General features: G+C 51.4%; 1 protein-coding gene across 5 annotated transcripts in view; it reads right to left on the bottom strand.

The window, feature by feature from the left end:
• CLIP2 (CAP-Gly domain containing linker protein 2) overlaps positions 1–26699 on the bottom strand; it is an 85404-nt gene that overhangs the window by 52022 nt on the left and 6683 nt on the right. For all 5 annotated transcript variants that reach the window (XR_008373376.1, XM_053556857.1, XM_053556859.1 and 2 more), the window contains exon 2: positions 9564–9754. Coding sequence is in view for 4 of the 5 variants with exons in the window: in XM_053556857.1 (XP_053412832.1) it covers positions 9564–9687 (124 nt within the window). In the remaining variant the exon portion in view is untranslated. The remainder of the gene's footprint in view (positions 1–9563; positions 9755–26699) is intronic.

The raw sequence follows: 26699 nt of genomic DNA, 5'->3' as shown, positions 1-26699 counted from the left end.
TCTAAGACCCATTTAAGTTCTCTACAGACTCCATAAATGACAGACAGGCAGAGAAGGCAGAGAAGGACCACATCCCTGGCCTGTCTCTAGCACAAGGAGTGGGTAGAGAGCAGGCGAGAGGCAGGAAAAATGTTCTTCTCTAATCAGTGTACGTTGGACCCCCCCATTAACACTATACCCCCCCAGTCTATCTCACTCCTGCAGCTGACTACATGCTACCTCATTTCTTCTTTAAGACACTAATAAGGCTGGGTGCAATGGCTCACACCTGTAATCCTAGCACTGTGGAAGGTTGAGGTAGGTGGAGTGCTTGAGCTCAGCATTTCCAGATCAGCCTGAGCAAGAGCTAGACCCCCATCTCTACTAAAAATAGAAAAACTAGCCAGGTGTTGTGGCAGGTGCCTGTAGTCCCAGTTACTAGAGAGGTTGAGGCAAAAGGATCGCTTGAACCCAGGAGTTTGAAGTTGTTGTGAGCTATAATGATACCATGGCACTCTACCCAGGGCAACAGAGTGAGACTCAGTCTCAAGAAAAAAAAAAAAAAGGCTCAGCACCTGTAGCTCAGTGGCTAGGGTGCCAGCCACATACACTGGCCAAGGCCTGCCAAACAACAATGACAACTACAACCAAAAAATAGCCGGGCATTGTGGCGGGCGCCTATAGTCCCAGCTACTTGGGAGGCTGAGGCAAGAGAATCGCTTAAGCCTAAGAGTTGGAGGTTGCTGGGAGCTGTGATGTCACAGCACTCTACCCAGGGCAACACAGTGAGACTCTGTCTCAAAAAAAAAAAAAAAAAAAAAAAAAAGAGAGAGAGAGACACTAATAAATTCTCCTTGTAGAAGACCCCATGGTACAACAAGAATAACAAAGTTGGTCCCCACTGCTCTCTCCAGGACAGATCAGTGCCCTGGCAGCAAGACCTGCCTAACCAGTGGCTGGCTTGTTCTGGCCATCCCCTAGAACCTCACATACAACACCCTGAGCCAAAGGGACCCACCCTCCTCAACTCTTGAAAAAGCTCCTTCACCATCCTCCCCACCCACTCATGCTCTCATGCCACAGACCTTACTGCTCTTCCCCCCACCTCTCCCTAGCCTAGCTACTCACCAGGATCTAGCAACCACAGAAGAAACTGCCCCTAAATCCAAACCTCCCTCTACCGTCTCAGAGGCCCCGCAGGGGATTTCACACCCTGCAGGCACAGCAGCTCCCAGAAGGCCCACCTGTACTGTGGGCCCTCCTCCACAGCCATCAGAACAGCAACCCCAGCCACATCATACCCCCCAAGGCATTTTAACTCTTGAAACAGGAATCATTTTTCATGTAACTTTTGAATTTCATAATGAACCCATGATAATAAAAGTAATAAAATGAATAAAGTGTAATAAAGATGAAACATAAGTAATTTTTAGAAGAAAAAAAAATAAAGGAAATGCACTCTTTGGCCCATTTCCCAAGGAAATAATTCAGAGAGAATAATCTGACTCACTGTCTTGTCCTTCACAAAAATAAAAAACTAAACCGAAGTGCCCCTGAACAGGGGAACAGTTACATAAGTTATGGTCAAGTCATTCAGATTATTAAGCAACCTTTAAAAATTACTTTTCCAGGTTTTGTGGGGAAGTGTTCATGACGTGATATGGGGTGAGAAAGCAGAGTTCAGGACTGGCCCCACACCCAGCACAGGACATGGATGTCTGGGTGCGGAGGCCTGGGAACAGGGGAACATGATAACGAATCAGTTAAGAAAAACCAGGAGGGACCCTGCAGGGACACACAATGATGACATGCCACCTACTGAGGAGTGTGACAAACTCAGGCCTCTGCCTCAATAGCCTCAGAGGAGAAAAAAGTAACCTATGCTAGGACCTGGCCCTTCAAGGAGGTGGTCACCTCCCTAAATGTTCCATAGAATATAGTTCTGCAGGATGTCACTAGGCATTCTGAAAAAAAAAGAAAATGTAACTTCCAAGTTTAAATAAGCTTGAGAAGCAGCAGCTCAAATAAAGTTAAATGTACTTTTCTGTGGGACTTTTCAGAGCCTTTAATGTGCCCATGAGCACCGTGACCACCAAGGAAAGACTATAAATAAGGTAACCAAACAATTTAACATCCAAACCCAGACACCTCTGGTAGTGAGAGGTGCTCTTAATACAGCATCATCCCAAGACTGCAGGGGTCAACTAGGTAGGGCTGTCCCCTATAGGCAATGCATATTCCCCCTGCCTTAAGTATAGCACTTTCCTCATGGGATCACCTAAGGAAACCCCCTGCTCAAAAAGACCAGCTCCAACACTGTTCACCTGCAGCCGTCCCAGTGGGACGAGGCATCTCTCTCCCTTCCCAACCCCACGGGGTTCCATTCTGCCTTGGTGAACACAGCTGCCTCCCACACTGCTGGGGTGCGTGTCTGAGCTCCTTCCCAAAACAGAGCCGGGGAGATGGACCAGCGCCGACTCCCCTCTCCATCCCCAGAAGTCCCTGGGCTGAAATGCAGACTGGCCACCACCTGACTCCCCCTCCCTGGTAGCCCCCAAGGAACATGCATAAATGGCCCACACCCCCCAAGCTCCTTCCTCTCCCACAGAAGGAGTTCAAAGGCAGAGGTCATGTAGGAAGGGATAGGGTCTCCACAGTGTTCCTCAGGGGAGTTAGCACTCCCACTGGGAGCCCCCACCTGGGTCTACCTGCTGTCAGTCGCTCTGACAGTGCCGCCGATGTGACCTCAGTCCATCCTGACCACTGACCTAGCAGAGGCCCTTCTAGAGCTTACCCATCCCCCATGGCCACCCCAGGCTGGGGATCACCCCCCCCCACCCCGCCACTACCCTGCCACTGCAGCATCCATCCCCAGAAAAGGGACCCTCCACCCACCCATTCTGGTCTGAGCCCTGATGACTGCACAGCGTCCTTCCTGAGCCAGATGGAACTTAGAAGCCCCTTCTATTCCTCCTACTCCCAAGGCAGGAGAGCAGAGCCCCCACCCAGCAGGCTCAGTGGGGAACCCAGAGGAAGGGGAGGCTTACCCTGGAAAGAGCAGAGCCAGCTCCCCATAGAGAAGCCCTGCAGCCAAGCCACTGGGAAGGCAAGCGCTGGCAGGCACTGGCAGCCAGGCCCACACCCCGGCCAGATCGATCCTGGACGATGTCAGGAACATTAGGAAGCAGCCCTGCCCCCGCCACCCAGCCACAGCACAGTGGGCTTGGCTTCCCTGTCCTGATGCCATTACAAAGTTTAGGATGTGGTTAGTACAAGACAGCAGAGAAGCTGACCTTGAAGGGATGAGTGCTGCCCGGGGCTGCAAGAGTCCTGGTTCTGCCCAGGCCTGCCCAGCATCTCGGACAAGTCACTTAAAGTGGGTCAATCCTACCTGCCTTCCCAGAGCTAGGACGGTTCACAGAAGAGCTCGGGTGCAAAGGAGAATTTGCAGCATCCCCCCCTCTGGGGGATGATGGCTGATGTCCATCTGTGGGCCTACCTTGGATGCCTGGCTCCCTGGTCAGGAGCACCCACAGGGTATAGGGTGTCCAAGCTCAGCAAGCCAGACTGAACCACTCGGGGCCCAGCCTTGTGTGAACCCTGAGGACTGGAGGAGGACCATGTACAGGAGGTGGACCCTGCTCCAAAGGGGCAGTGGGTGCTGGTGGCCTAAGCTACCTCTAGACCCTCCCTACCACTCCCTAGCCCTGTAACTCATCTTTAAAATAGAAGAGCAGCCACCTCACTGGGTCATTAACGAGAAAGAAACATGGTGAGGCACCTGCTGCTGAGCCTGCTCTTGACACGGCAGGTGTCCAATGCTGGCTGTCTCGGATGGGACAGCTCTGGACTTGGGCCACAGTGTGAGAGGTGGAAGGGGCCCTTCAAGGACCTGCCTACCCCAGGAGGCAGGACAGAGGGAGCTTGGCAGGGCATGTGGTGGCTCCCTTTGCACAGTACCCTGACACGATAGTACTGTCCTTGTGGGGGCCAAGGGGATTCCTTATCAGCACCTGCCCCTACCTTGTGCTCAGAACCAGACCCAGGGAAACCTGTGCAGTCCCTTCTCTCCCACAATGCCAGGCCCTGTCAGACCCTCCTGAGACAGAGAGAAGGTACAGCCCAGTAGTACCTCAGGCTACCAGCCTGGACACTAGACCCCCTGCTCCTGCCTCAGGCCCAGGATGAGCTGCAAATGCCCAGGCCTGCTCTTCCCTCCCTGCTGGGGCCCAGCACCTAACCTGGACCCCTCCCCACATCACATCTTCAAATAGCTCAATCCCCAAGGCCTTTGCAGCCAATCTCCCTTCTGCCTGGGTGATCTTCCCCTAACCACAGCGGGGTTGGCTCCCACCTGTCACTTGGATCTTTGCCCAAATGTCACTGCCTGAGCAAGGCCTTCGCTGATTACCCCACCTGCAGTGGCCTCCGGGTGCACTCCATCACATGCAGCTGGGCTGTCCCCAACCTCTGCACCATCCAGGCCTTTGTACCCAGGTGGATCCCAAACAGTCTTCCTGCTAAGGTGCTGTGACCACCTCTCCCTTCCAGCCCTGGGGCCACCTCTTGGTGAGAAATCCCTTCAAACGTCCCCCTCAAATGCTACTGCCTGTGTTATAGCTCTGGGGACACAGGCCCTCCTGTCCCCACCAGGCGGGCGGTAGGGGCACCAGTCCAGGCCTGTCCCTCAGTCAGACCCTCTGCCAGAGGCTGAGCTCATGCTTTGGGAGGCAGCCACAGCCCTGCTCCCAGGGCAGAGATACACCGCCCCCCCTCCAAAACCATAGCCAGGCTCTGGGCTCTGCCAGATCCATCCTGAGGTACCCTGTACTCCACACGTGCCCTCAGCCTCTGATGGGGGGTGGGTACCTCTAGCCCCTTGGAGAGCAGATGGTCAGGTGCAAGCCAGATTGGGGGAGCCTAAGGGACCAACAGGACTGAGGAGACTGTCCTCCTGGGCGCTTCCGCCTGTCCCTCCTCCCTACAAGCTCTTGTTACTCCAGACCCTGGAACAGGAACAAAAGAAGCCCCTTTCCCTCTCAGAGGGTTTTGCTGCCTGGGCCAACTGCTCCCGGCTGGCCACCCCCTCCCCCAGCCTGGGTGTCTGGCTTGGCTCTGCTCTGTGAAGGCAGCATCAGGGCCAAAGTAGAGAGGGAGGGAACCACCAAGCTCAGCAGCAGCCTCTGCTGCCATCACCCCAAGGTCAGGCATGGGGGTGTGGCTCTCAGCATTCACGGAGGGACCCCTCCTCTCTCTCAACAGCCCCGCGGTCTGGGGGTCCAAGCAGAGCCAGACCGCTCAGCCCCTGCCTTCAGGGGCTCCCAGACCACTTGGCAGTGCATCTAGTAAGCAACCGGCAGGCCACGATGCCACACTGCCATCCCTTCCTTGAGGGCTTGTTATGCAGCCATTCAAAAGGACAGCAAAGTGACACTGTGGTGGCACAGGGAGGTGCTGTCCACAGAACACAAAACATGAAAAAGTAAAATGTGAAATTGGGTACAACCCACAACTGAACTACTTTAAACAACAAGTTGTGTAATAGGAAAAAATGCAGTCACATATCGCTGAACGACAGGGATATGTTCTGAGAAATGCTTCGGTCGATTTCGCCATTGTGTGAAGTCTCATGCAGTGTCCTCATACAAACCTACGTGGTACAGCCTACTACATACCTAGGTGAGGTGGCCCAGAGGCCTATCGTTCTTAGCTGCAGACCTATACAGAATGTTACTATATGAATACTGGAAGCAACTGCAACACAATGGTAAGTATTTGTGCATCTGAACATAGAAAAGGAACAGTAAAAATATAGCATAAAAGATAAAATGGTCCATCTGTACAGGGCACTTACCGGGAATGGAGCCTGCAGGACTAGCAGTGTCTCTGGGTGAGTCAGTGAGCAGTGCGTCAATGTGAAGGCCTAGGACATCACTGTATGCTACAAACACTGCGCAGAGTACACTAAATTTATTTTACAAATAAAGTAATTGCACTATGACATCACCTCAGCAATAGGAATTGTTCAGCTCCATTATAATCTTATGGGACCACAGTACACTAAAATGTGGTTCTCCAGTGCATGATTGCCTGCCATGGGGAAGGCTGTGATTAGGTTAACTGGGTGAGGGGTAAGGGCTAGGTTCAGAGATAATGGACATTTTTTCTTTTATCACTTTCAAATTTTTTCTGTAATGAGATTATGGATGGTGAAAGGAAAAGAAATTAACCCTTAATGAGGTTTGTACCTGCAGGCATTTCACATTCATTAACTCATTTGATCCCATCAGGGAGATGCTATTAACCCATCTGTGACTCAGAGAGGTTAAGTAACTCTCCCAGGATCACACTGCAGGGGCAGAGCTGGGGGTGGGGGGTGGGGGGAGAGCAAGACAGCTGCATCACGGCAGAATTCAGGCCTCTCTAGGTCGAGGAGGAGCACTAAGGAAAGACCCAGAAGGCGGAGCAAGGCTCATTTGCTATTCATGCTCTAGCTGCAGAGTTGGGCCAGGCTTATGCCCTTTTCCAGCCACCAGGCAACACACCCCATCCCCACTGGACCAAGCTCTACCGGCTTGATGCCTTTGCTCACGTCCTTCCCCCACAGCCCTGCTGGCGCCTCCTCCTCTTCTTCACACTCACAGTCCCCAGTCCCATCCCTATCCTCAGGCTGAGCTCCATTCAGGCTTCTTCTAAGAAGTCTTCTGTGATTGCCCACTCAAGGTAGGGAGCTCCTTGACCTCCCACAGCCTGGTAGTGTGTGCAGATGTCCTTGCATGGATGACCACGGGCCTCCTCACAGGTCTCCCCACTCCTGCTCTTAACCCCACTACCCATTCTCACAGTGGCCCAAAGGATGTGAACAAGGTCTGGTCACTCTTCTGCTGACATCCTCCAGCACTTCCCACCACATTTCGCTCTTCACAATCTGCCTCTGTGCCCTCTCCACACTCCCCTCCACCCAGACTTGTCTTCTTTCTCTCTTTTTTTCTTTTTCTTTTGAGAAAGAGTCTCACTATGTCTCCCTCAGTAGAGTACCGTGGCATCACAGCTCACAGCAACCTCAAACTCTTGGGCTTAAGTGAGTCTCTTGCCTCAGCCTCCCAAGTAGTTGGAACTACAGGCGCCCGCCACAACGCCTGGCTGTTTTTTTTTTGTTGTTGTTGTTGCAGTTGTCATTGTTTAGCAGGTCCGGACCAGGTTCGAACCTTCCTGCCTTGGTGTATGTGGCTGGCACCGTAACCACTGAGCTACAGGCACTGAGCCTTCTCTTTCTTAACCAAATTCATTCCTTCTGCAGGGCCTTTGCATCACCCACACCCTCCTGCACCCACCATTTTCTCTTGCCTGGCTTCTCCTCATTGCTCAGGAATCCCTCCCAGGATTTACAGGAGGATCTGTCACCTTGGAGGGACAGCCAGGGCCTTCAAATGAAGCTATACTGCACGGGGCCTACCTGTGTGGGTCTGCCCATGGGCTCCACCCCACAGCTTCCTCATCTGTTCACGGTTCGTGCTGCCTGTCTGGCCCTGCCAGGGACCTGATCCAGCCAGCTGTCCCTGTCTTTGACTCAAACCTTCCTTAACCCTCTAGGACCCAGAGAGTACAATCTGGCCTCTGGTTGTTTTTGTCCCTCTAAACTTCTGTGCCAACCAGATGAGATGGGCAGCATCCTATCCTGCGGTCTGGAGCATAATGAGAGCAAGGACTTGTGCCAAAAGATCTCATCACAGCATTATTTATCAAAGCAAGAAATAAGAAACAACTATGATTTGCTCTTTTTTTTTTTTTTTTTTTGAGACAAGAGTCTCACTTTGCTGCACCCCATAGAGTGCCACGGTGTCATAGCTCACAGCAACCTCAGACTCTTGGGCTCAAGCAATTCTCTTGCCTCAGCCTCCCGAGTAGCTGGGACTATGGGCATCCAGCATAATGCCTGGTTATTTTTAGAGATGGAGTCTTGCTCTAGCTCCAGCCTTCTGCTGCTACACAGACCTCTTGAACTTGTGAGCTCAGGCTATCCACTCACCTCGGCCTCCCAGAGTACTGGAATTATAGGCATGAGCCACTGAGCCTGGACAACAACCACAATTTTCAACTGTAGAGAATGGGTTAAGAAAATGTTTCCAGGGCGGCGCCTGTGGCTCAGTTGGTAGGGAGCCGGCCCCATATACCGAGGGTGGCGGGTTCAAACACGGCCCCAGCTGAACTGCAACCAAAAAATAGCTGGGTGTTGTGGCAGGCGCCTGTAGTCCCAGCTACTTGGGAGGCTGAGGCAAGAGAATCACGTAAGCCCAAGAGCTGGAGGTTGCTGTGAGCTGTGTGAGGCCACGGCACTCTACCGAGGGCCATAAAGTGAGACTCTGTCTCTACAAAAAAAAAAAAGAAAATGTTTCCAATTCCCTCAATCACACTCTACTTGGTTTCAAACATCCCTGTGCCTTCCCAGTTATTAGGATGAAAGTGAAACTGCACACTCCAGGGGGCACCCTGCTGTGGTCCACCTATGTCACACCAAGCTGCTCTTCTCTGTTCCATCCACACTCACTTCCCATCCCTCCTCTGTACCCACATGGCTCCTTTCTGCCTGGAATGCCCTCCTCTCTTACCCAGAGAATTGTCACCCTCTAGACATCGACTCCCCTGTCCCCTCCCAAGGGAAGCCTCTGCTGACCACCTAGACCTGGTCAGGCCACTGTCACGAGGTCTGGTGACATTTAGCCTCCCTTACCAGACTGGGATCCCCATGAGAGCTGGGACCTTTTCGACAAAGCAAGCCCTCGATTTCTATTCCTTGACTGAAGAGAGTATTTTACAGCCAGTCAAAATGATGTACATGGGAAGCTGTTAATGACATTAAAAAAAAATGCACTTGATTGCACGAATGAAAAGCAAAAAGCAGGTTTTCAAGCTGTATATGCAACAGGATTACAAAAAGGTAACAAAAAAAGGTGGAAAGAGGTACAACAAAATAATAGTAGTTGCTATTAGGAGGTGGGATTTGGGCAATTTTAACCATGAGTCAAACTTTCTAAATATTCCACAGTGGGCTAGCTTGCAATTTATCATCGTAAACAGTAAATACGTAACAGCCACCCTCTGCCTGCTGCTCTGAGGGCGGGGGCTTCCTGCCAGGATACCTGGCCCTGTCCCCTGCTTGCAGACACCGTCTGCCCACCAGCAGGACGACCATAGGTCAGACAAGGAAAGGCTAAAGGGCGCAGGTCTGTGTAGCAGCAGAAGGCAGGTGGGAAGATATAGGGCTGGAAGATCCAGCAACACAATCTCAGAGCTGGAACCCTGGCTATATTTTACTGGCTGAGTGACCTTGGGCAAGGTAACCAGAGCTTCCTGAACTCCCATTTCTTCACCTGTAAGTGGGGCCAGCAGTGATTCCCACCTTCCAAAGCATGCATCAGAGCCTGTTCCATAGTTCATTTTTAAAGGGTTCACAGCCAGACATAAAATTCCAGTGAACCACTGACCTGAGGCTAGTCACAGAGTAGCCTATATTCCTGGGTTCTCCCAGAAGATCGCCCTTTCCCATGAAACCCCCTAATGCCACCACCCTTGGCCCTTCGAACCTTCCTTAGACCCAGTGGCCGCTGCTGCCGCTGAGGCTGAAGCTGACCCTGTGGACGTCCGACCCACAGGACTGGAGTGTTTCCCCCCACGACCGGGGGGTTTCAGGCCGCTGGGTTTCTGCATGGTGGCGCCACTTGGCAGATGGATGAGGTTAAGTAGAGGTCACATCCCTTCTGCCATCTTCACTTGCCTGCAAGTAGAGGACAAGAGAGATGATGTCATAACGTCACCAGATGCCGGAGTACTGGCTGGCCCCGTGGCGCACTCTGACACTGACAGGGGGCCAAAAAGGATTCTAGCACCCCCCATCCTGTAAGGCAGAAACCATCATCACCCCGATTTTCTAGATAGGGAAACTGAGGCACAGAGCAACATCAAGCATGGGCCCAGGTCGCAGAACATGTCAGTGGGTATCCCAAGACACATATCCTACTCTGCTGGACTGCGAAGTTGGGTGTGCTCTCTCTGGAGCAACCAACAGGCCTGGAAGTCTGCAGCAAGGGCTGAACTAATCCCAGGAGCCCTACACATGCAAGTCAGCACTCTGCCAACAGGTTGCTACATGTTCTGACACACACAAGCAACCCCGTGGGTCACTTTCCAATGACCCCCGAGGACCAGCCAGCAATACACATCCGTCCTAATGGACAGAGCCAAACCCTTCTCAGTGGCCACAGTCGGCTCTTGGGCTCACCATCCCAGCACCTGCCTGTTCTATCCCAGGCATGAGGACAAACACACTAAACAGCTTTACCTCACTCCCCTCCCTTGCCCTTGTGGGCTACCTGCCTCAAGCCCCCACCAGGGCATTCTAGCCATGACCTCTGCCTGCCTTTCCACTTTAAAGCAGAGAAGGGGGCATACACAGCTCACAGAGGCACTAATGCCCTATAAAGGGGATTCCTGAAGGGGGATACAGCCTCCAGGCTCCAAGGCAATTGGGTTAGGCCAGGGGGTCAGATGGCAGCAAGATGAGACAGGCTGCAGGGGGTTGAAGGGGTAGGTAGACAAGCCCACCCACCCTGGCCTCTTCTCCCACTGGCTATGCTCACAACCCCCTCCTGCACCAAATATTTACCGAGGACTCACCATGGACAAGGTCCCATCCTGCCCCAGAGTGACAGGCAGGACTCAGCCTCTGCTCTGGGAGCACAGTGTCTGGGAGAGATAGAGCACCATGGTTGGACAGAGGAATCTAGGCAAAAAGCATCTCCGTGCCTCGGGCCTTGGAAACGCAGGAAATCAATACCCTTCGGGCACTCAGTTCTGAGGCAGTGGAGGATGCCACACACCTTACCTATGCAGCCATATCCTTGGTCACAGAATTGTACTTTTATTTATTTATTTAGAGACAGAGTCTCACTACGTTGTCCTGGGTAGAGTGCCGTGATGTTACAGCTCACAGCAACCTCAAACTCTCAGGCTTAAGTGATTCTCTTGTCTCAACCTCCCAAGTAACTGGGACTAAGGGCACCTGCCACAATGCCCTGCTATTTTTTTTTTTTTTTTGGTTGCAGTTGTCATTGTTGTTTAGCAGGCCCAGACCAGGCTTGAACCCACCAGCCTCAGTATATGTGGCTGGCGCCCTACCCACTAAGCTATGAGCGCTGCCTTTACTACCTTTTAGAAGATCCTTTTCTCCATTCTCAACCCACATGATTTCTGTAGGCTGACCCTACCCACTCCTACAGGGGACACAGGATCAGGATCCAGGCCTGGCCTGGGCATTTGGAGTCTCCATGGTTGGCTGGGGAAAGATCACATGACCCAAGGAGCACCAGGCCTGCGCTGTGGCTGGAACCTTGAGGAAGAGCTGTCCTCCTTGTTCTGGGGTTGCCTGGGTGTGGGATGGAAGCCGGAAGCTGCAGAGCCATCCTGGTTACCGCACGGTAGAGCCTGCCAAGGAACAGTGCCAATGAAGAGGCAGCAGAGCTGAGTCTCTACATCTGGAGGCCTGGATCCTGCTGAGCCTGAAGCTGGAAACTTGAGCTCTTTACTTATATCAGCCAACAAATCCCCACAGTGTTCTCTTTTGATTGCCTAATCCTGTGTGAATAACACTATCACGGGCACAAAAATGTTCTGACTAATATAGAAGCCAACCCATAATGCCCACAGCAGGAATGTACAAAGTGCTGTCAGGCCGGCAGGATGAGTCAGCGATGGGAAGTCGTCTCCTCCTGCAGGCTGTCAGCTATAAGAGCAGAGAAAAATGAGTTCCCCGAGGTACACTGCAGTGGTGCCTACACACCCAGGTGAGCTGGAGAGTAGCACAGGCATGCCTCCCAGCCCTGGCCCAGCCTCCCAGCCCTGGCCCAGCCTCTAGCACCTGCCAAATCCAACACTCCAACTCCCTGGTCTCCAGTATTCTGGAGACCAGGAGTCACTTAATAAGTACAGGGGATGAAGTTGGCTCCCTTACTCCCCAGAACTTGGCGTCCTAAGAAGCTGGACTACAGGCTTCCCATGCACCCTCTGTGAGCCTAATTAGGCTGGGTCACCAGTCCTGAGCCAACCAGTGCAAGTGGCAGTGATCTCCTGTAACAGCGATTGTCCCACGCTGTGGGTGGACCAAATGGGTCTCCTGCTCCAGTGGCTCAGCCAGGGGACCCACTAACCTAGGAAGTCCTGACGCAGAGCCCGGGCATGTGAGGCAGAGGAGGGTGTGTCCCAGGGATTGCGGTGAGGCGCAAGGAACTCCCTCCCCTTCAATTCCTACCCCCAGGGCCTCATTCCTGCCCAAAACCTTTCCACAGAGAAAACAGCTACACATCATGTATCTAATTTATCTTCAGGCTTGGCGCCTGTGGCTCAAGCGGCTAAGGTGCCAGCCACATACACTTGAGCTGACGGGTTCGAACGCAGCCCGGACCACCAAACAACAATGACAACTACAACCAAAAAATAGCTGGGCGTTGTGGCGGGCACCTGTAGTCCCAGCTACTTGGGAGGCAAGAGAATCGCTTGAGCCCAGGAGTTTGAGGTTGCTGTGAACTGTGATGCCACAGCACTCTACCTAGGGCAACAGCTTGAGGCTCTGTCTCAAAAAAAAAAAAGAACTTATCTTCAGGATACACAGCAAACCTTACAAATCACTAATAAGACAACCCAATAAAAAATGAGGAAAATATCTGAATACATGTCACCAAAGATACACAGTCAATAAGGATAAGAAAAGATGACTAGGGCGGCGCCTGTGGCTCAAGGAGTAGGGCGCCGGTCCCATATGCCGGAGGTGGCGGGTTCAAACCTAGCCCCGGCCAAAATAAAAAAAAAGAAAAGATGACTAACGTCATTAGTCACCATGGTGGTGCAGATCAAAACCTCAAGGACACACCACTTCACCACCAGAATGGCTAGAAATTCCACAAACTGACAATACCTAGCGCTGGTGAGGATGCGAAGCTGGAATATTCGGTGTTGGTGGAAATGAAAAATGGTACCACCACTTTGGAAAACAGCTGGGCAGATTCTTATAAGTTAAATATATACCCACTAGTTGACCCAACCACCCGAGAGGCATAAAAATACACATCTACACAAAGTTTTATGAACAAATGTTCATAGTAGCTTTATTTGTAACAGCCCAAAAGTAGAGGGTCCACCAACTGTTGAATGTAAAAACAAAAGCAGTAGATCTACCTAATAACAGACTACCACTCGGCCATAATAAGGATCTATGGATACATGGGGCAAGGTGGATGAACCGTAAAGCATATGCTAAGGGGAAGAAACCAGGCACAAAAGACTATCTACACATTGTACAATTCCATTCTATAGGCAGAAAGCCTATAAACCAGCCTTTAAATGGTTCCATTTTGTGAAGGCAAGTTTGAAGTCTTTTAGGAGTTAGAAAGGAAAAAAACCTAGATAGAACTCCACTTGTAGCTAAAGGCCTGATCACCTAGAAGTGATTAAAGGCCTGGCTCCGTGGGGGCAGGCCTGCAGGCAGTTACGGGTATATCTCAGGAATTTCCAGACTGCTCCCTAAAGATGAATGACAGCCTCCAGATGGTCTGTTAAAGGTCAAGCATTCAAACAGCTTATTTCCCCAGAACCTTGTTTTTGTGGTTTTGTTTTTGATTACTTAGCGTTAAGAATAGCTTTTGATAATGTTAGTGAAGTGGTTATCAGTTAATCCCTAAGCACCAGGCAGTAAGAGGCCTGGGGCTAAGGTTTAAGTCATATAATTATTGATTAAGTTATGTGCCTATATAAGCTTTGGTGGAGGAAATAAAGCCTCTGTTTGCCTGAGCGAGCTTTCAGCCTTCCTTATTCCCTGACATTTCATCACAGGCTTAATCTCTGCGGTACAGCCCATGCAAGAAACATTCACACAACACATTTATATACAATTTCAAAGCTACAGACACAGGACAGATCAGTAGTTACCTGGGCCCAGGAACAGGAACTGACTATAAACAGGCACAGAGAATTTTCTAGGTGGTAGAAATATTCTATAACCGGACTTGTGGTGATGGTCACACAACTGTATACTTATTCTAAAAAGTCAAACTATACACTTAACATATGGGTGAATTTTATGGTATGTAAATCAAACCTCAATCTTTTTAAATTTATATAAAAAGTAAGATCCTTAAAGGCTCCCCACCAAAGTTACTGTGATGGTTTGCAACATCCTCCTCAATTCTCTTCCCTTCCCTCCACAACTGCAGCCCACTCCGACCCACTCTACTCCAGCCACACTGGCCTTCGGGGACTCAGGACTCATACTAAGCATCTTCCAGCCTCAGGGCCTTTGCACATGCTGTTCCTCTACCTGGAATGCTTTTCCCTTAAACAACCCAAGATTGTTGTTCATCTCCTCCAAGTATCAGCTCAAATATGCCCTTCTAAGATTACAACCCCTACTTTCCCCCAATATACAGTTTTTCTCCACTGCATGAAGACAGGGACTGTTTTGTTTACTATAGTATCCTTAGTCCTGAACAAGGATGTCTGGTACATACAGGTGCTCAACAGATCACTGTTGAATAAATGAATGAATAAACGATAATTGTCCATAGGGCAAGGAGCCCAGGACAGACTTCTCACCTCCTTAGGACCCAGCATCCAGGACTGAATGCCTCATGGTGATCAGCCCAGCTGGCTATTCAACCCCACAGCTTGTCAGGCAGCTGGTCTGGCTCCCTGCTGGCAGGCATGCCCTTTGAGGCAGGGGGTGACAGCTGTGTCCCTGGCACTGGAGGTGCCCCAACCAACCTTGCTGTGGTGACCCTGCCCGTCCTCACCACCTCCTGACTCTGGCCCACCTCCTGGACACTTGCTGCCTGTGGCTTTTCTCCCATCTGCTTCACTTTACCTAATTGAACTATGTGTGGATACCTAGCCCACTGCCACTTCCTCCAGGAAGCCTTCCAGGGCTTTTGGCCCACAGATCCCCCAGGATCACATGAAAGGCGAGGAAGAGAGTCCACTGTTCTCATCCATCCTCGCCTGGCCTCCTGGGTGCCCACAGGGTGTCCTCTGGAAACCCAGCCAGGCCTGGCACCATGATCCAGAAACCCAGCATGTGACAGCACATATGCAGCAGCCCAGAGGCCAGAGACCTTCAAGGACACAAATTCCAGGGACACTCCTTCCAGGGAAGGCCTCCAGAGCCGCCGTCCTAGTTCTCCATGATGCTGGCAGCCTCCAGGATGAAGCACCTAGTCTTCCAGGCCCTGCATGAACATGGCCTCATGAGTCCTTGCCTCCAACGAGGGGGTGGCCCTCTCCCAGGTAGAACATCAGAGTTCAGAGAAGTTCGGGAACTCACCAAAGTCACACACTACTCAATAGCTGTGCTGGAACCAGACCTCCCTGGAATAACATTTGTGAGACCCTGGCCTCTGGGGACAGCACCCACTTGACACGACTAACAAAAGAGACCAGGGAGCTGGCAGGATAGGAGAACTAAGGCAGCATTCAGTCAGGCCTGGCCACCCTGCGGCAGGGAGCGGCCCCTGTCCCCGAGGAGCACCCGGCAGGGGAGGAGGGGAGAGAAGAACAGTGAACAGGAAGAGGGGGAGGCCAACCATCCTTTTGTGACTCAGCCATGCTCACGGGATAGAGGAAGAGAGGGTTTCTTGGAAAAAGCTGGGATGTGGTGATAAATTGGCTGCTGGCCACACTGTGGTGGACATGTGGGGGTTGGGGGAAGGAGTTAAGTCTCGTGCAGCCCAGACCTACTCCAAGCGAGCCCTTGGCCTGGTGAAAGCCTCAGTTTCATCACCTGTAAAATGGGGTACAAGCCTCGCTGCCTCATAGGAGCGCCAATGACCCAAGAAGATGCTCCAGGACAGTCCCTGGGTGCCTGGTACATGGCCCTGCTCAGGAGGGCAGTGGCCGCTACTCTCCAGCTGCCACGGTGATCCTTAGAGGTCCTGTGCCCAGACATGGCAGGCAAGAGCAGGTGACATTCAGACCAACAGGCCCCCTTTGTACCACCTCAAATGCCATTTACTGAAGACATGCCCAGGGCTGCATTGCGGAGTTTCCATTTCAGCTGCCTGGGAGTGGGGGGCTGCAGTCTCAGAACTCTCCGCCAATCGGGGCCCTGACAAGAGGAGGGAAAGTGCCAAATAGGGCAGTGGAAAGCCCGGCTCGTTGGCCAGCATCACCCTGAGGGCGAGGGAGGCGGGCACTAGGAAGTGGGTGCGCCTGCTGAGACGGGGCCATGGGCACTCTGGGCCCCCTCCAGGAGGGCAGGCCTTTGGCAGGGATGTAGCTGCTGGCTGAGGCCCCGCCTGGGGCCCTCAGGGATCCTGGCAGTCGGGGTGCCCATACCTCTGCCTCCTGAGCTATGACTCATGTGTAGGGCCCACACAGCACCCAGAGGTGGACTCAATGTATCCTCTGCCCACTTGCCACGACACGTGGCACCTTGGAGGGAAAAAGAGCTCTGCAACAGGGAGCCTGGGAAGGGGGCTGGGCGTGGCAAAGGCAGAGGGCCTGGGGACTGGCAGGGGAAACTGCAGAGGCACAGACTACATTCCTCTGGGCTGCCCAGACAGGCAGGATTAGTGTGGCTGATGCGGGGGTGGGGAGGGATATGAGGGACAGATTGGCAGGTGAGGAGCCCCAGGTGGACTTCAAGTAAAGGGTCCCACATCCAGGCATGCATGTCAGCAAGGTAATCTGGTGGGGGGCAACAGGGACAGGGAGGCTGGAACTGAAATGCCAGGAGGGGATAGGAGAAGCCAGGGGCTAGAGAGGAACACAAAGGGACCACAGGACACCAACTCGAGGGTAACTCAATCACAGATGGGTGGGAACAGGACCAGCCTTTGTAGAGAAGGTGCCAGGCTGGATGACGCCCTAGCAGACAGCTTGAGAGCTCCCAGACCTCCCCCAGCATCAGGGAAAGGCAAACCCAAGGCCACATCAGATGGGCCTACAATGCCAAGGGCTGCAAGGCCACGGAGCAATGGGCTGGTGGGTGCAGGTAGATACAGTACCTGGGCTGGGAATCTGACATGAGGGTGCGGTGGGGAGCTGGCTGGTTCCCAGCGGGTTGTCACCAGGAAACTCAACTGCATGGCCCAAGAGGCAACCACAGGACACTCACTGCTACCCTTCAGGTAAGAGCAGGGTGGTGGGCTTTGGGGGACAGGGGACTGGAGCAGGGTAACTGGGGACTCTATTTACATTTCTGAGGTTTGCTTCTTAGCCCCACTGGATGTACATGGGTATTCAATATATTTCTTCGGTTCCTTAGAATGTTTGAAATATTTCTTAACCAGCTGGGCTCATGCCTGTAATCCTAGCACTCTGGGAGGCCAAGGTGGGTGTATTGCTTGAGCTTAGGAGACTGAGATCAGCCTGAGCAAGATAGAGACCCCGTCTCTACTCAAAATAGAAAAATTAGCCAAGCAACTTGGCAGGCACCTGTAATCCCAGCAACTCATGAGGCTAAGGCCAGAGGATTGCGTGAGACCAAAAGTTTGAGGTTGCTGTGAGCTATGAGAGATACCACAGCACTCTGTTTCTGTTGCCCAGGCTAGCATGCCATGGCATTAGCCTAGCTCACAGCAATCCTCCTGCCTCAGCCTCCTGAGTAGCTGAGACTACAGGCACTCATCACAACACCTGGCTAATTTTTCTGTTTTTTTGTAGAGATAAAAAAAACAGAACCAGTTCTTGCTCAGGCTGGTCTCGAACCCCTGAGCTCAGTCAATCACCCTGTCTCAGCTTCCCAGAGTGCTAGGATTACAGGCATGAGCCAGCCCTCTTAACCACTTTATAGCGAAAAACGAGGGGAGGAGCAAGGAAACCATCCCCTCGATTATATATCCACCAAGGAGTGGGGGACAGACACAGAACAGACTGGACCTCTACAGGGGCCGACATCTAGGCCAAAGCCCCCAAATCCAACAGCAAGCCCTTACCTGGGTATGATGGGATCTCTCTCTATCTTGCTCCCCACTGAGGAACATCAATGTCCACATCTGCAACAGCACCTAGTGACACCCAATCCCGTACCTCCTGGGATCCAGGAGGATCCTAGGTGTGACCACTCCAGGTTGGCCCCACTGCCCATCCCATTCAGCTTGTGAGGAGGTTCACTTTGCCTGCATCTGACTGAGGCCCAGGGAATGTGAGCAGCTCAACTTAGATCACCCAGTGGAGAAGCTGAAGTCTCTACATCCTCCCTGCCCACAGCAAGCAGAGGGGGCAGGGCTAGACGGCCCCTCCCTGCAAGTCTTGCCAGCTCTCAAGTAGAAGCCAGGGCTCCAAGCCTTACACCAGCTTCCTCTTGGGCCTGGGAGAGCAGGAGGGATAGTGCCTGTGCACCTATGCCCCTGACCCCACACCCACCCTCTGCTCTCACAGGGGCAGCCAGCCCAGGCTGTGCAAGCCCACCATTCACACAGCTACGGGCCGGTGTGAGGGGAAGAGGGGAATCCAAGAAGAACAGGGTGGGGGATGGGTTCCGAGTCACCCTGAGAGCACTGAGGGGCCTGGCAGCCATCATTAGTGGCGGCAACTGAGAGGAGTATGGGGACAAGGTCCACCCCTGCATCAAGGCAGGCCTGGGGCTGGAACCCCGGCTCCAGGGCCAATGCGGCTTCAAGAAGGGGAGGGGGTCGGTGCCGTAGCTTATTGGTTACGGCGCCAGCTACATGCACCGAGGCTGGCAGATTCGAACCTGGCCCAGGCTTTACAACAATGACAACTGCAACAAAAAATAGCCAGGTGTTGTGGGGGGTGCCTGTAGTCCCAGTTACTTGGGAGGCTGAGGCAAGAGAATCGTATAAGCCCAAGAGTTTGAGGTTGCTGTGAGCTGTGACGCCACAGCACTCTACCGAGGGCGACATAATGAAACTGTCTCAACAAAAAAAGGGGGGTGGGAGGGAGATGAAGGTGGGAAGGTGACAGTGCAGGGCAGGGAATGCTGTGCAGCTACATAGACAGGGTGTGGGGACTTTCACACTCTGTGGCTCTGTTAGCTAGGATCCCCCAGCAGGCCCGGGAGAAGGGTCTAGGAACAGCTACAGCTTAAGTTGCTCTCTGTCCCACCTTTCTTCCTATTTTACAGAATGAGAAACTGAGGCCCAGAGCAAAGGAAACATTTACCAAAGGTCATGAAGTAAGCGAACAGGACAGTGAGATTCAACTGTCCAAATGCAGAAAACCTGTGCTGGGCAAGAGTGCCCCCAAATCCAGATGGAGTCTGAGGTCTAGGTCTGAGAGGCATGCTGAGGTCAGCCAGGAATTGGGCACAGGAGTACAGAAGCAGGCTCCAGCATCCTGCCTCCTAGGCCAGGGTGCTGACCCAACACTTACTTTAGCCTGTTCCATTTCAGACTTCTGACCTCCAGAACTGTGAGATAATAAATGTGCTACCAAATTTGTAGTAATTTGTTACAGCAGCAACACAAAACCAAGGACAGTCTTTTACAATAAGTGATGATGGGCCAACTGGTTAACCACATGGGGGATAAAACTCATGATCTCTCCTGTGGTCAACAGAATAATGGTCCCTAACAATGACCATGTCCTTATCCCTGGAACTTGGGAATATGTTACATCACAGAGCAAGAGGAACTAAAGGGAAAATGGGATTAAAGTTGTAACTACTTGACCTTAAGATTATCCTGGATCACCATGGGCCCACTGTAATCACAAGGGTCCTTATACAGAGAAGAGAGAAGGAGGAGGAAAGAAAGCAGACAGAGGGCAGTTTGCAAAGGACACAATCGGACATTACTGGCTTTTTTTTTTTTTTGAGACTGAGTCTCACTCTATCGCCCTGAGTAAAGTGCCATGGTATCACAGCCCACAGCAACCTCAGTCTCCTGGGTTCAAGAGATTCTCCTGCCTCAGCCTCCCAAGTAGCTGGAACTACAGGTGTACAACACCACACTCAGCTAGTTTGGTTTTTTTTTGTTGTTGTTTGTTTTGGGGTCTTGTTTTTGCTTAGGCTGGTCTCAAACTCCTAAGCTTAAGCAATCTACCCTCCTTGGCCTCCCAGAGTGCTAGGATTACAGGCATGAGCCACTGCACCCAGTCTGACATTACTGGCTTAAAAGGTAAAGGAAGGGGCTGTGAGCCAAGGAATGCAGGCAGCTGCTAGCAGAAGGAGAAGGCTAAGAAAGAGTTTATCTCCGAAAGTGTCCAGAAGGGACACAAACCCACAACACTTACTTTAGCCTGTTCCATTTCAGACTTCTGACCTCCAGAACTGTGAGATAATAAATGTGCTACCAAGTTTGTAGTAATTTGTTACAGCAGCAACACAAAACTAATACACTTACTGTACCATGAACAAAAATCCCAATTCCAGATGGACACTAGATCTAAATGTGAAGGGCAAAACTGTAAAGTTTTTTAAAGACAACATAGAAGAAGATTTTCATAGTAATAGGCAAAGAATTCCTAAGCAGGACACAGAAAGTGCTGAAAATAAGGGAAGAGATGAATAAACTGGAGAATATTAAGAGCTGTTGTACATCAAGTGACATCACTGAGAGCCAGAGGTTGAAAGGGCAAGCCACAAGGAGGGAGAAGACATGTACGTTCTACAAAGGATTCACATTCAGAATACATAAAGAACTCCAGAACAGGCACGGTGGGTCACGCCTATAATCTCAGCACTCTGGGAGGCTGATGTGGGCAGATGACCTAAGCTCACGAGTTCGAGACCAGCCTGAGTTAGAGTGGGATCCTGTCTCTAAAAATAACCAGGTGTTGTGGTGGGCGCCTACACTCCCAGCCACCTGGGAGGCTGAGGCATGAGAATCACTTGAGCCAAAGAGTCTGAAGTTCCTGTGAGCCATGATGCCACGGCACTCTACTGAGGGTGACAAATTAAGACTCTATCTCAAAAAAAAAAAAACTCCAACAAATCGTTAAGAGTTAGCAAAGCCAGCAAACAACTTGAACAAGCCCTTCACAAGGGGATAGTCAACAGACCAACAGACATATGAAAAGATGTTCATCTTCATTATTCGCCAAGATAACATCCACTAGAATAAATAAAATAAAAAGGACTGGGCGGCGCCTGTGGCTCAGTGAGTAGGGCGCTGGCCCCATATGCCAAGGGTGGTGGGTTCAAACCCAGGCCCTGCCAAACTGCAACAACAAAAAATAGCCGGGTGTTGTGGCGGGTGCCTGTAGTCCCAGCTGCTCGGGAGGCTGAGGCAAGAGAATCACATAAGCCCAAGAGCTGGAGGTTGCTGTGAGCCGTGTGACGTCACGGCACTCTACCAAGGGCAGTAAAGTGAGACTCTGTCTCTACAAAAAAAAAAAAAAAAGAAAAGGAGGCGGCGCCTGTGGCTCAAGGAGTAGGGTGCTGGTCCCATATGCCGGAGGTGGCGGGTTCAAACCTAGCCCCAGCCAAAAACCACAAAAAAAAAGGAAAAAATAAAAAATAAAAAGGACTGACCATGCCAAGCATGAATGAGGGTATAAACCAAAACACGCATGCACTGCTAGTGGGAGTGTACACTGATCTTAGCAGTTTGGAAAACAGTTTGGCATCACGTACTAAAGCTGAACATATGAAACCCTACAACCCAGCAATTCTACTCCTAGGTATAGTCCAAAAGAAATGTGTACATGTTTGCTGACATGAAAGTACGTGGGAAAAAGAAAAAGAAACGTGTACGCACATACATGCATGAAGCAATACACACCGAGTACTCCTGACAGTCTCAAAATGGAAGTAACCCAAACATCCATCACCATTAGAACGAGTTAAGAAATTGTGGTTTGTTCACACAATGGAATAACGCACAGCAGTGAGAATAAAGGAACCTCATGAAACGACGTGCATGAACCTTGCAATTATAATACGGAGTGAAAGAAGTCAGATATAAAGGGCGGCGCCTGTGGCTCAGTCGGTAAGGCGCCGGCCCCATATACCGAGGGTGGCGGGTTCAAACCCGGCCCCGGCCAAACTGCAACCAAAAAAATAGCTGGGCGTTGTGGCGGACGCCTGTAGTCCCAGCTACTTGGGAGGCTGAGGCAAGAGAATCGCTTAAGCCCAGGAGCTGGAAGTTGCAGTGAGCTGTGTGATGCCACGGCACTCTACCGAGGGCCATAAAGTGAGTCTCTGTCTCTACCAAAAAAAAAAAAAAAGAAGTCAGATATAAAAAGGTATACATAATATGAGTATACGCTTCAATTTAAAATGAAGTTCATCACTTCTTAGCCTTTTGGCTAAGATCAAGTGTAAAATGAAGTTTGAAGACAGACAAAATTCACTGATGGTGTTAGAGTCAGGGAAAAAGGTTATTATTACCTTTGGGAAAGAAAAGTGAGCAGAGCTTTTGGGAGCTGGCAGGTTTGATTCTCAATTTGGGTGCCTGTTCCAGAGACATTTCAGTTTAAGAAAATTCAAAGGGCTGTTCACTTACAATGTTTATACTTTTCTGCATGGAGGCTGTATTTTCATTAGAAGTTCTTAAAAATTCCCTAGGCGGGGGTTGGGGATGGTAGGAGTCGTAGAAGTAGGAAAGGCCCAGATGGCTAAGCCAGGCTGGACCAGGCTGCTCTGCCACCAGTCAGTGACACCTACCTCTATGGATCTCCTGGAACACATGTCTCCCTTGTGGTTATGAGAGCACCTTAGCAGCAGGTCCAAGATGGAGGATTCAAGCACCCAGAGCTTGGTACAGTGATACCGTGCTGAATGAACACCCTTCAAGTGCACCAATGTTGCTTCCCAACAGCAGCCCCAAGCTGACATCCCTGGGAGGTCTCTCACCACTGCTCCTTCCCCTGCAGGCAGGGGTTGCAGGGCAGGCTGAGCCCACTGAGGTCTGGACCTAGCCACTGAGCAGCATGAGAGGCCCCAGCCAGAGGGGCTAGTGGGTAAACCAGAGCTCATGGGGAAGGGCTAGGGTATGGCAGTCTGGAAAAGGGATGAGCTTGCCAGCAGGCCATGGGCACCCCTTTGAGAGGCAGGGGCTGAGGTGGGGAGGAATAGAACTTGGTGGTCCCAGGAGTGAAGTCAATCACTAACAAGCCCTAAAAGTCAGTTTTTTTCTTTGCTATTTCCAGAAAAACAACCCTATGTTAGTCATCAATTTCTGGCTAAATGCCAGAGACACCCACCCACACCCCCACACACTCCATCACACCTCCTGGCCTTGCATGGGCCACACCCTCTTCCTAGGATGCTGAGTGCAGGATCTTGCATATCTCATCCATTGCTGGGCTCTCAGTACCTAGGACAGCGCCTATCACATGTAAGAGTTCAAGAATACATGTTAAATGACTGCACGAAGGAATGAAAATGCCCTCCTCTACCACCTCATCCCCCTCACCCCGTGTTAAGTAGCTTGCTCATGCCCCATCACATTTACCAGCCTGCTTAGAACCATCTCTGAGAAGGACAGAAAGAAGCAATTCCATCTTCCAGCTGTGCAAACAAGGCATGCAGCGGTGTTCACCAGGGGTGGGTCCAACAAACCAAAAAGCAGGCAGTGAGTCTCCTGTCACCGGAAGCGTTCACACGGAGCCTGCGGCCTCCTCTCAAAGAGGGTTCTTGCACCAGTGGGCACAACCACCCTGAGAGGCTCTCCTGAGCTAGATTCTGCAGCTGCACAGAAGTATCTCCTCCAGAGCCCAGGCAGAAGTGTGCTGAGTGCACAGACTCCAAAGACAGAGGACAGAGCACCAAGCCGGAAGCCCAGGTACCTGGGGCTGAGAAGCAACCCACCACTGACCAGCAAGCAACTGGGGACCATCAAGGGGACAAACACTGGTCTGAGAGACTGTATTAGCTTCCTAGGGCTGCCATAAAAAGTATCCTGGACTAGGTCACTTAAACAACAAAAATCTCTGGGTCCCAGTTCTGGAGCTGGGAAGTCTGAAATCAAGGAGGCCTCTCTCCTTGGCTTGCAGATGGCCGTCCTTTCCCTGCCTCACCTAGTTGTCCCTCTGTGTACATCTGCGTCTAAAATTCCTCTTCTTATAAGGATACCAGTCATGTTGGATCATTTGAACTTGATTACCTTTTTTAAAGACCCTCATCTTAAAATAAGGTCACATTCTGAAGTATGACAGGCTAGAAACTGAACATAATAAATTTTGGAAGAATACAATTCGATCCAAAACAAGGTACAAAATATTTTTTATATATTACAATTGGGCCCTCCACGAGGTCATTGCACATAAACAGTGTATCTGTGGTGTGTAAATGTCACAAGGGAGCGGCAATTAGGGAAAAAATGTCTGAAAAGGCTGTGTGGTAGTGATAATGAAAACAATAAAAGGCTGGGTGCAGTGGCTCACGACTTTAATCCTAGCACTCTGGGAGGCCAAGGCAGATGGATTACCTGAGCTCATGAGTTCAAAACCAGCCTGAGCAAGCACAAGACCCCATCTCTACTAAAAATGAAAAACTGAGGTAAGAGAATCTCTTGAGCCCAAGAGTTTGAGGTTGCTGTGAGCTATGATACCACAGCCCTCTACCAAGGGCAACAAAGTACAACTCTGTCAAAAAAAAAAAAAAAAAAGTCAAGAAGGCTCGGCGCCTGTGGCTCAAGCGGCTAAGGTGCCAGCCACATACATCTGAGCTGGCGGGTTCGAATACAGCCCAGGTCCGCCAAACAACAATGACGGCTGCAACCAAAAAATAGCCAGGCATGTGGTAGGTGCCTGTAGTCCCAGCTACTTGGGAGGCAGAGGCAGGAGAATCACTTAAGCCCAGGAGTTGGAGGTTGCTGTGAGCTGTGATGTCACAGCACTCTATCCAGGATGACCACTTGAGGCTCTGTCTCAAAAAAAAAGAAAAAAGAAAAGAAAAAGTCAAGAAACTGCTCGTCTGGCTAGGCGCCTGTAGCTCAAGAGGCTAAGGCGCCAGCCACATACACCAGAGCTGGAGGGTTCGACTCCAGCCCAGGCCTGCCAAACAACGACAACTATAACCAAAAAAGAAAAAAGAAACACTGCTCTAGGGTGGCACTTGTGGCTCAAAAGGAGTAGGGCGCCAGCCCCATATACCGGAGGTGGTGGGTTCAAACCTGGCCCCGGCCAAAAAAAAAAAGAAACGCTGCTGGGGTGAGTATTATGTTCTCTAGCCCTCCCTGTTCTTAGCCACAACATGAGGTGACAATGGAACCCACTTCTGGCGCTGTGAGGTTTAACTAATATTCTGTTTGAAACGCTCCTAACATAGTGCTTGGCACAGAACAATATCCCCCTCCACCCTGCAAACTGAGCAACTATCATTACTGTCAGTAACAACATTAACTAGAAATTGCTGAGCACCCGTAGGGCCAGCCTACCACAGGGGACAAGTGACCCTCTGCTTCAGACAGAAGTCCTAGCCTGGGAAAGGCCATGTCTGCTACTTCACGGAGCTGGACTCAGACTATGTGGGGGTGCACTGTGGGGCCAGACCTGTAGCATTTGTTCTGCTCTAGGCACCATTCTAAGCACTTTCTAACTATTAACTCCTTTAATCTTTACCAGAGCCCTATAAAGAAGATACTAGTATGAGCTCCATTTTAGAAACAGGGAAACAAGTCATTGCCCAGGGTTACACAGCTAACAAGTGGCAGAGCTGGAATTTTTTTTTTTTTTTTTTTAGAGACAGAGTCTCATTTTGTCGCCCTCGGTAGTGTGCCATGGCGTCACAGCTCACAGCAACTTCCAGCTCTTGGGCTTAGGTGAGTTCTGTTGCCTCAGCCTCCCAAGTAGCAGGGACTACAGGCGCCTGCCATAATGCCCGGCTATTTTTTTGTTGCAGTTTGGCCAGGCCGGGTTCAAATCCGCCACCCTTGGTATATGGGGCCAGCACTCTACTCACTGAGCCACGGGGCCACCCAGAGCTGGAATTTGAACTCGGGCCCTCAGGCTATGGAAGTGTGTACCTCTAACTGCTTCTCTCGCTTCACTTGACTTCCTCAAAACCAAGACCAAGTCTCCTCCAGGCACGTAGGGCCTGAGACAAGGACAGAGATATAGGCAAGAGGGCAGGAGGGCACCCTCCACCTGCAGAGCCAAGGCCATAGTCTGCCATCTGTGTCAGTTGAACCCAGCTCCCACCTGCCTCTGGCTTCTGCTCCTGGGCACCCTCCCACCTGGCACCTAGCAGCCCTGAACTTCCCATTGCTCCTGAAGGCATTCCACCTTGTTCTGCCAGGAATGTCTTCTCCTCTCTTCTGTTCTTAGCAAACTCCCTCTCCAAGATTTGTAAGACTCCCAGACAAGGCGGTGCCTGCTGCCTCAGGCCTGATGGCTGCATGTGCCATGCACTCACGTGTCCCAACACTCCACCTCTGTGAATGTGGGGGCCACACACATCTCCTCCAGAGACAGGGCTTCTCCTGGCAAGGACCAGCCTCACTGTGGACTGGGTCCTCGCCCACCTGGGGGCCCAACAGGCCCTCCATGCAGGGAGAACTGGCTGTGGAACAACAGCCCCAGCTTCCTGTAGCTGCCAGCGAGGACCCTCCAGCAGGATTATAAGGATCAGAAGGCTGCCATTGTCTCCCTCTCCCACTAGACATTTGCTGGGGCCACACACCAGGACCACAGCTTACCAACCCTCCCTCCTGTCGCTGTCCCTCATTTAGGCATTAATGTTATATTTAGCATGGGCTTACCTAACGTGATGTGACAATACAAAGCCACCCCAAACTCTGATTTCCCCCTTGGATCTGGCCGTTGAAAAGCTC

The sequence above is a fragment of the Nycticebus coucang genome, chromosome 12, assembly GCF_027406575.1.
Source record: "Nycticebus coucang isolate mNycCou1 chromosome 12, mNycCou1.pri, whole genome shotgun sequence".
Lineage (NCBI taxonomy): Eukaryota > Metazoa > Chordata > Mammalia > Primates > Lorisidae > Nycticebus > Nycticebus coucang.
The sequence above is the reverse complement of the archived record's forward strand: the minus strand, read 5'-3'. Positions and strand labels throughout refer to the sequence as shown.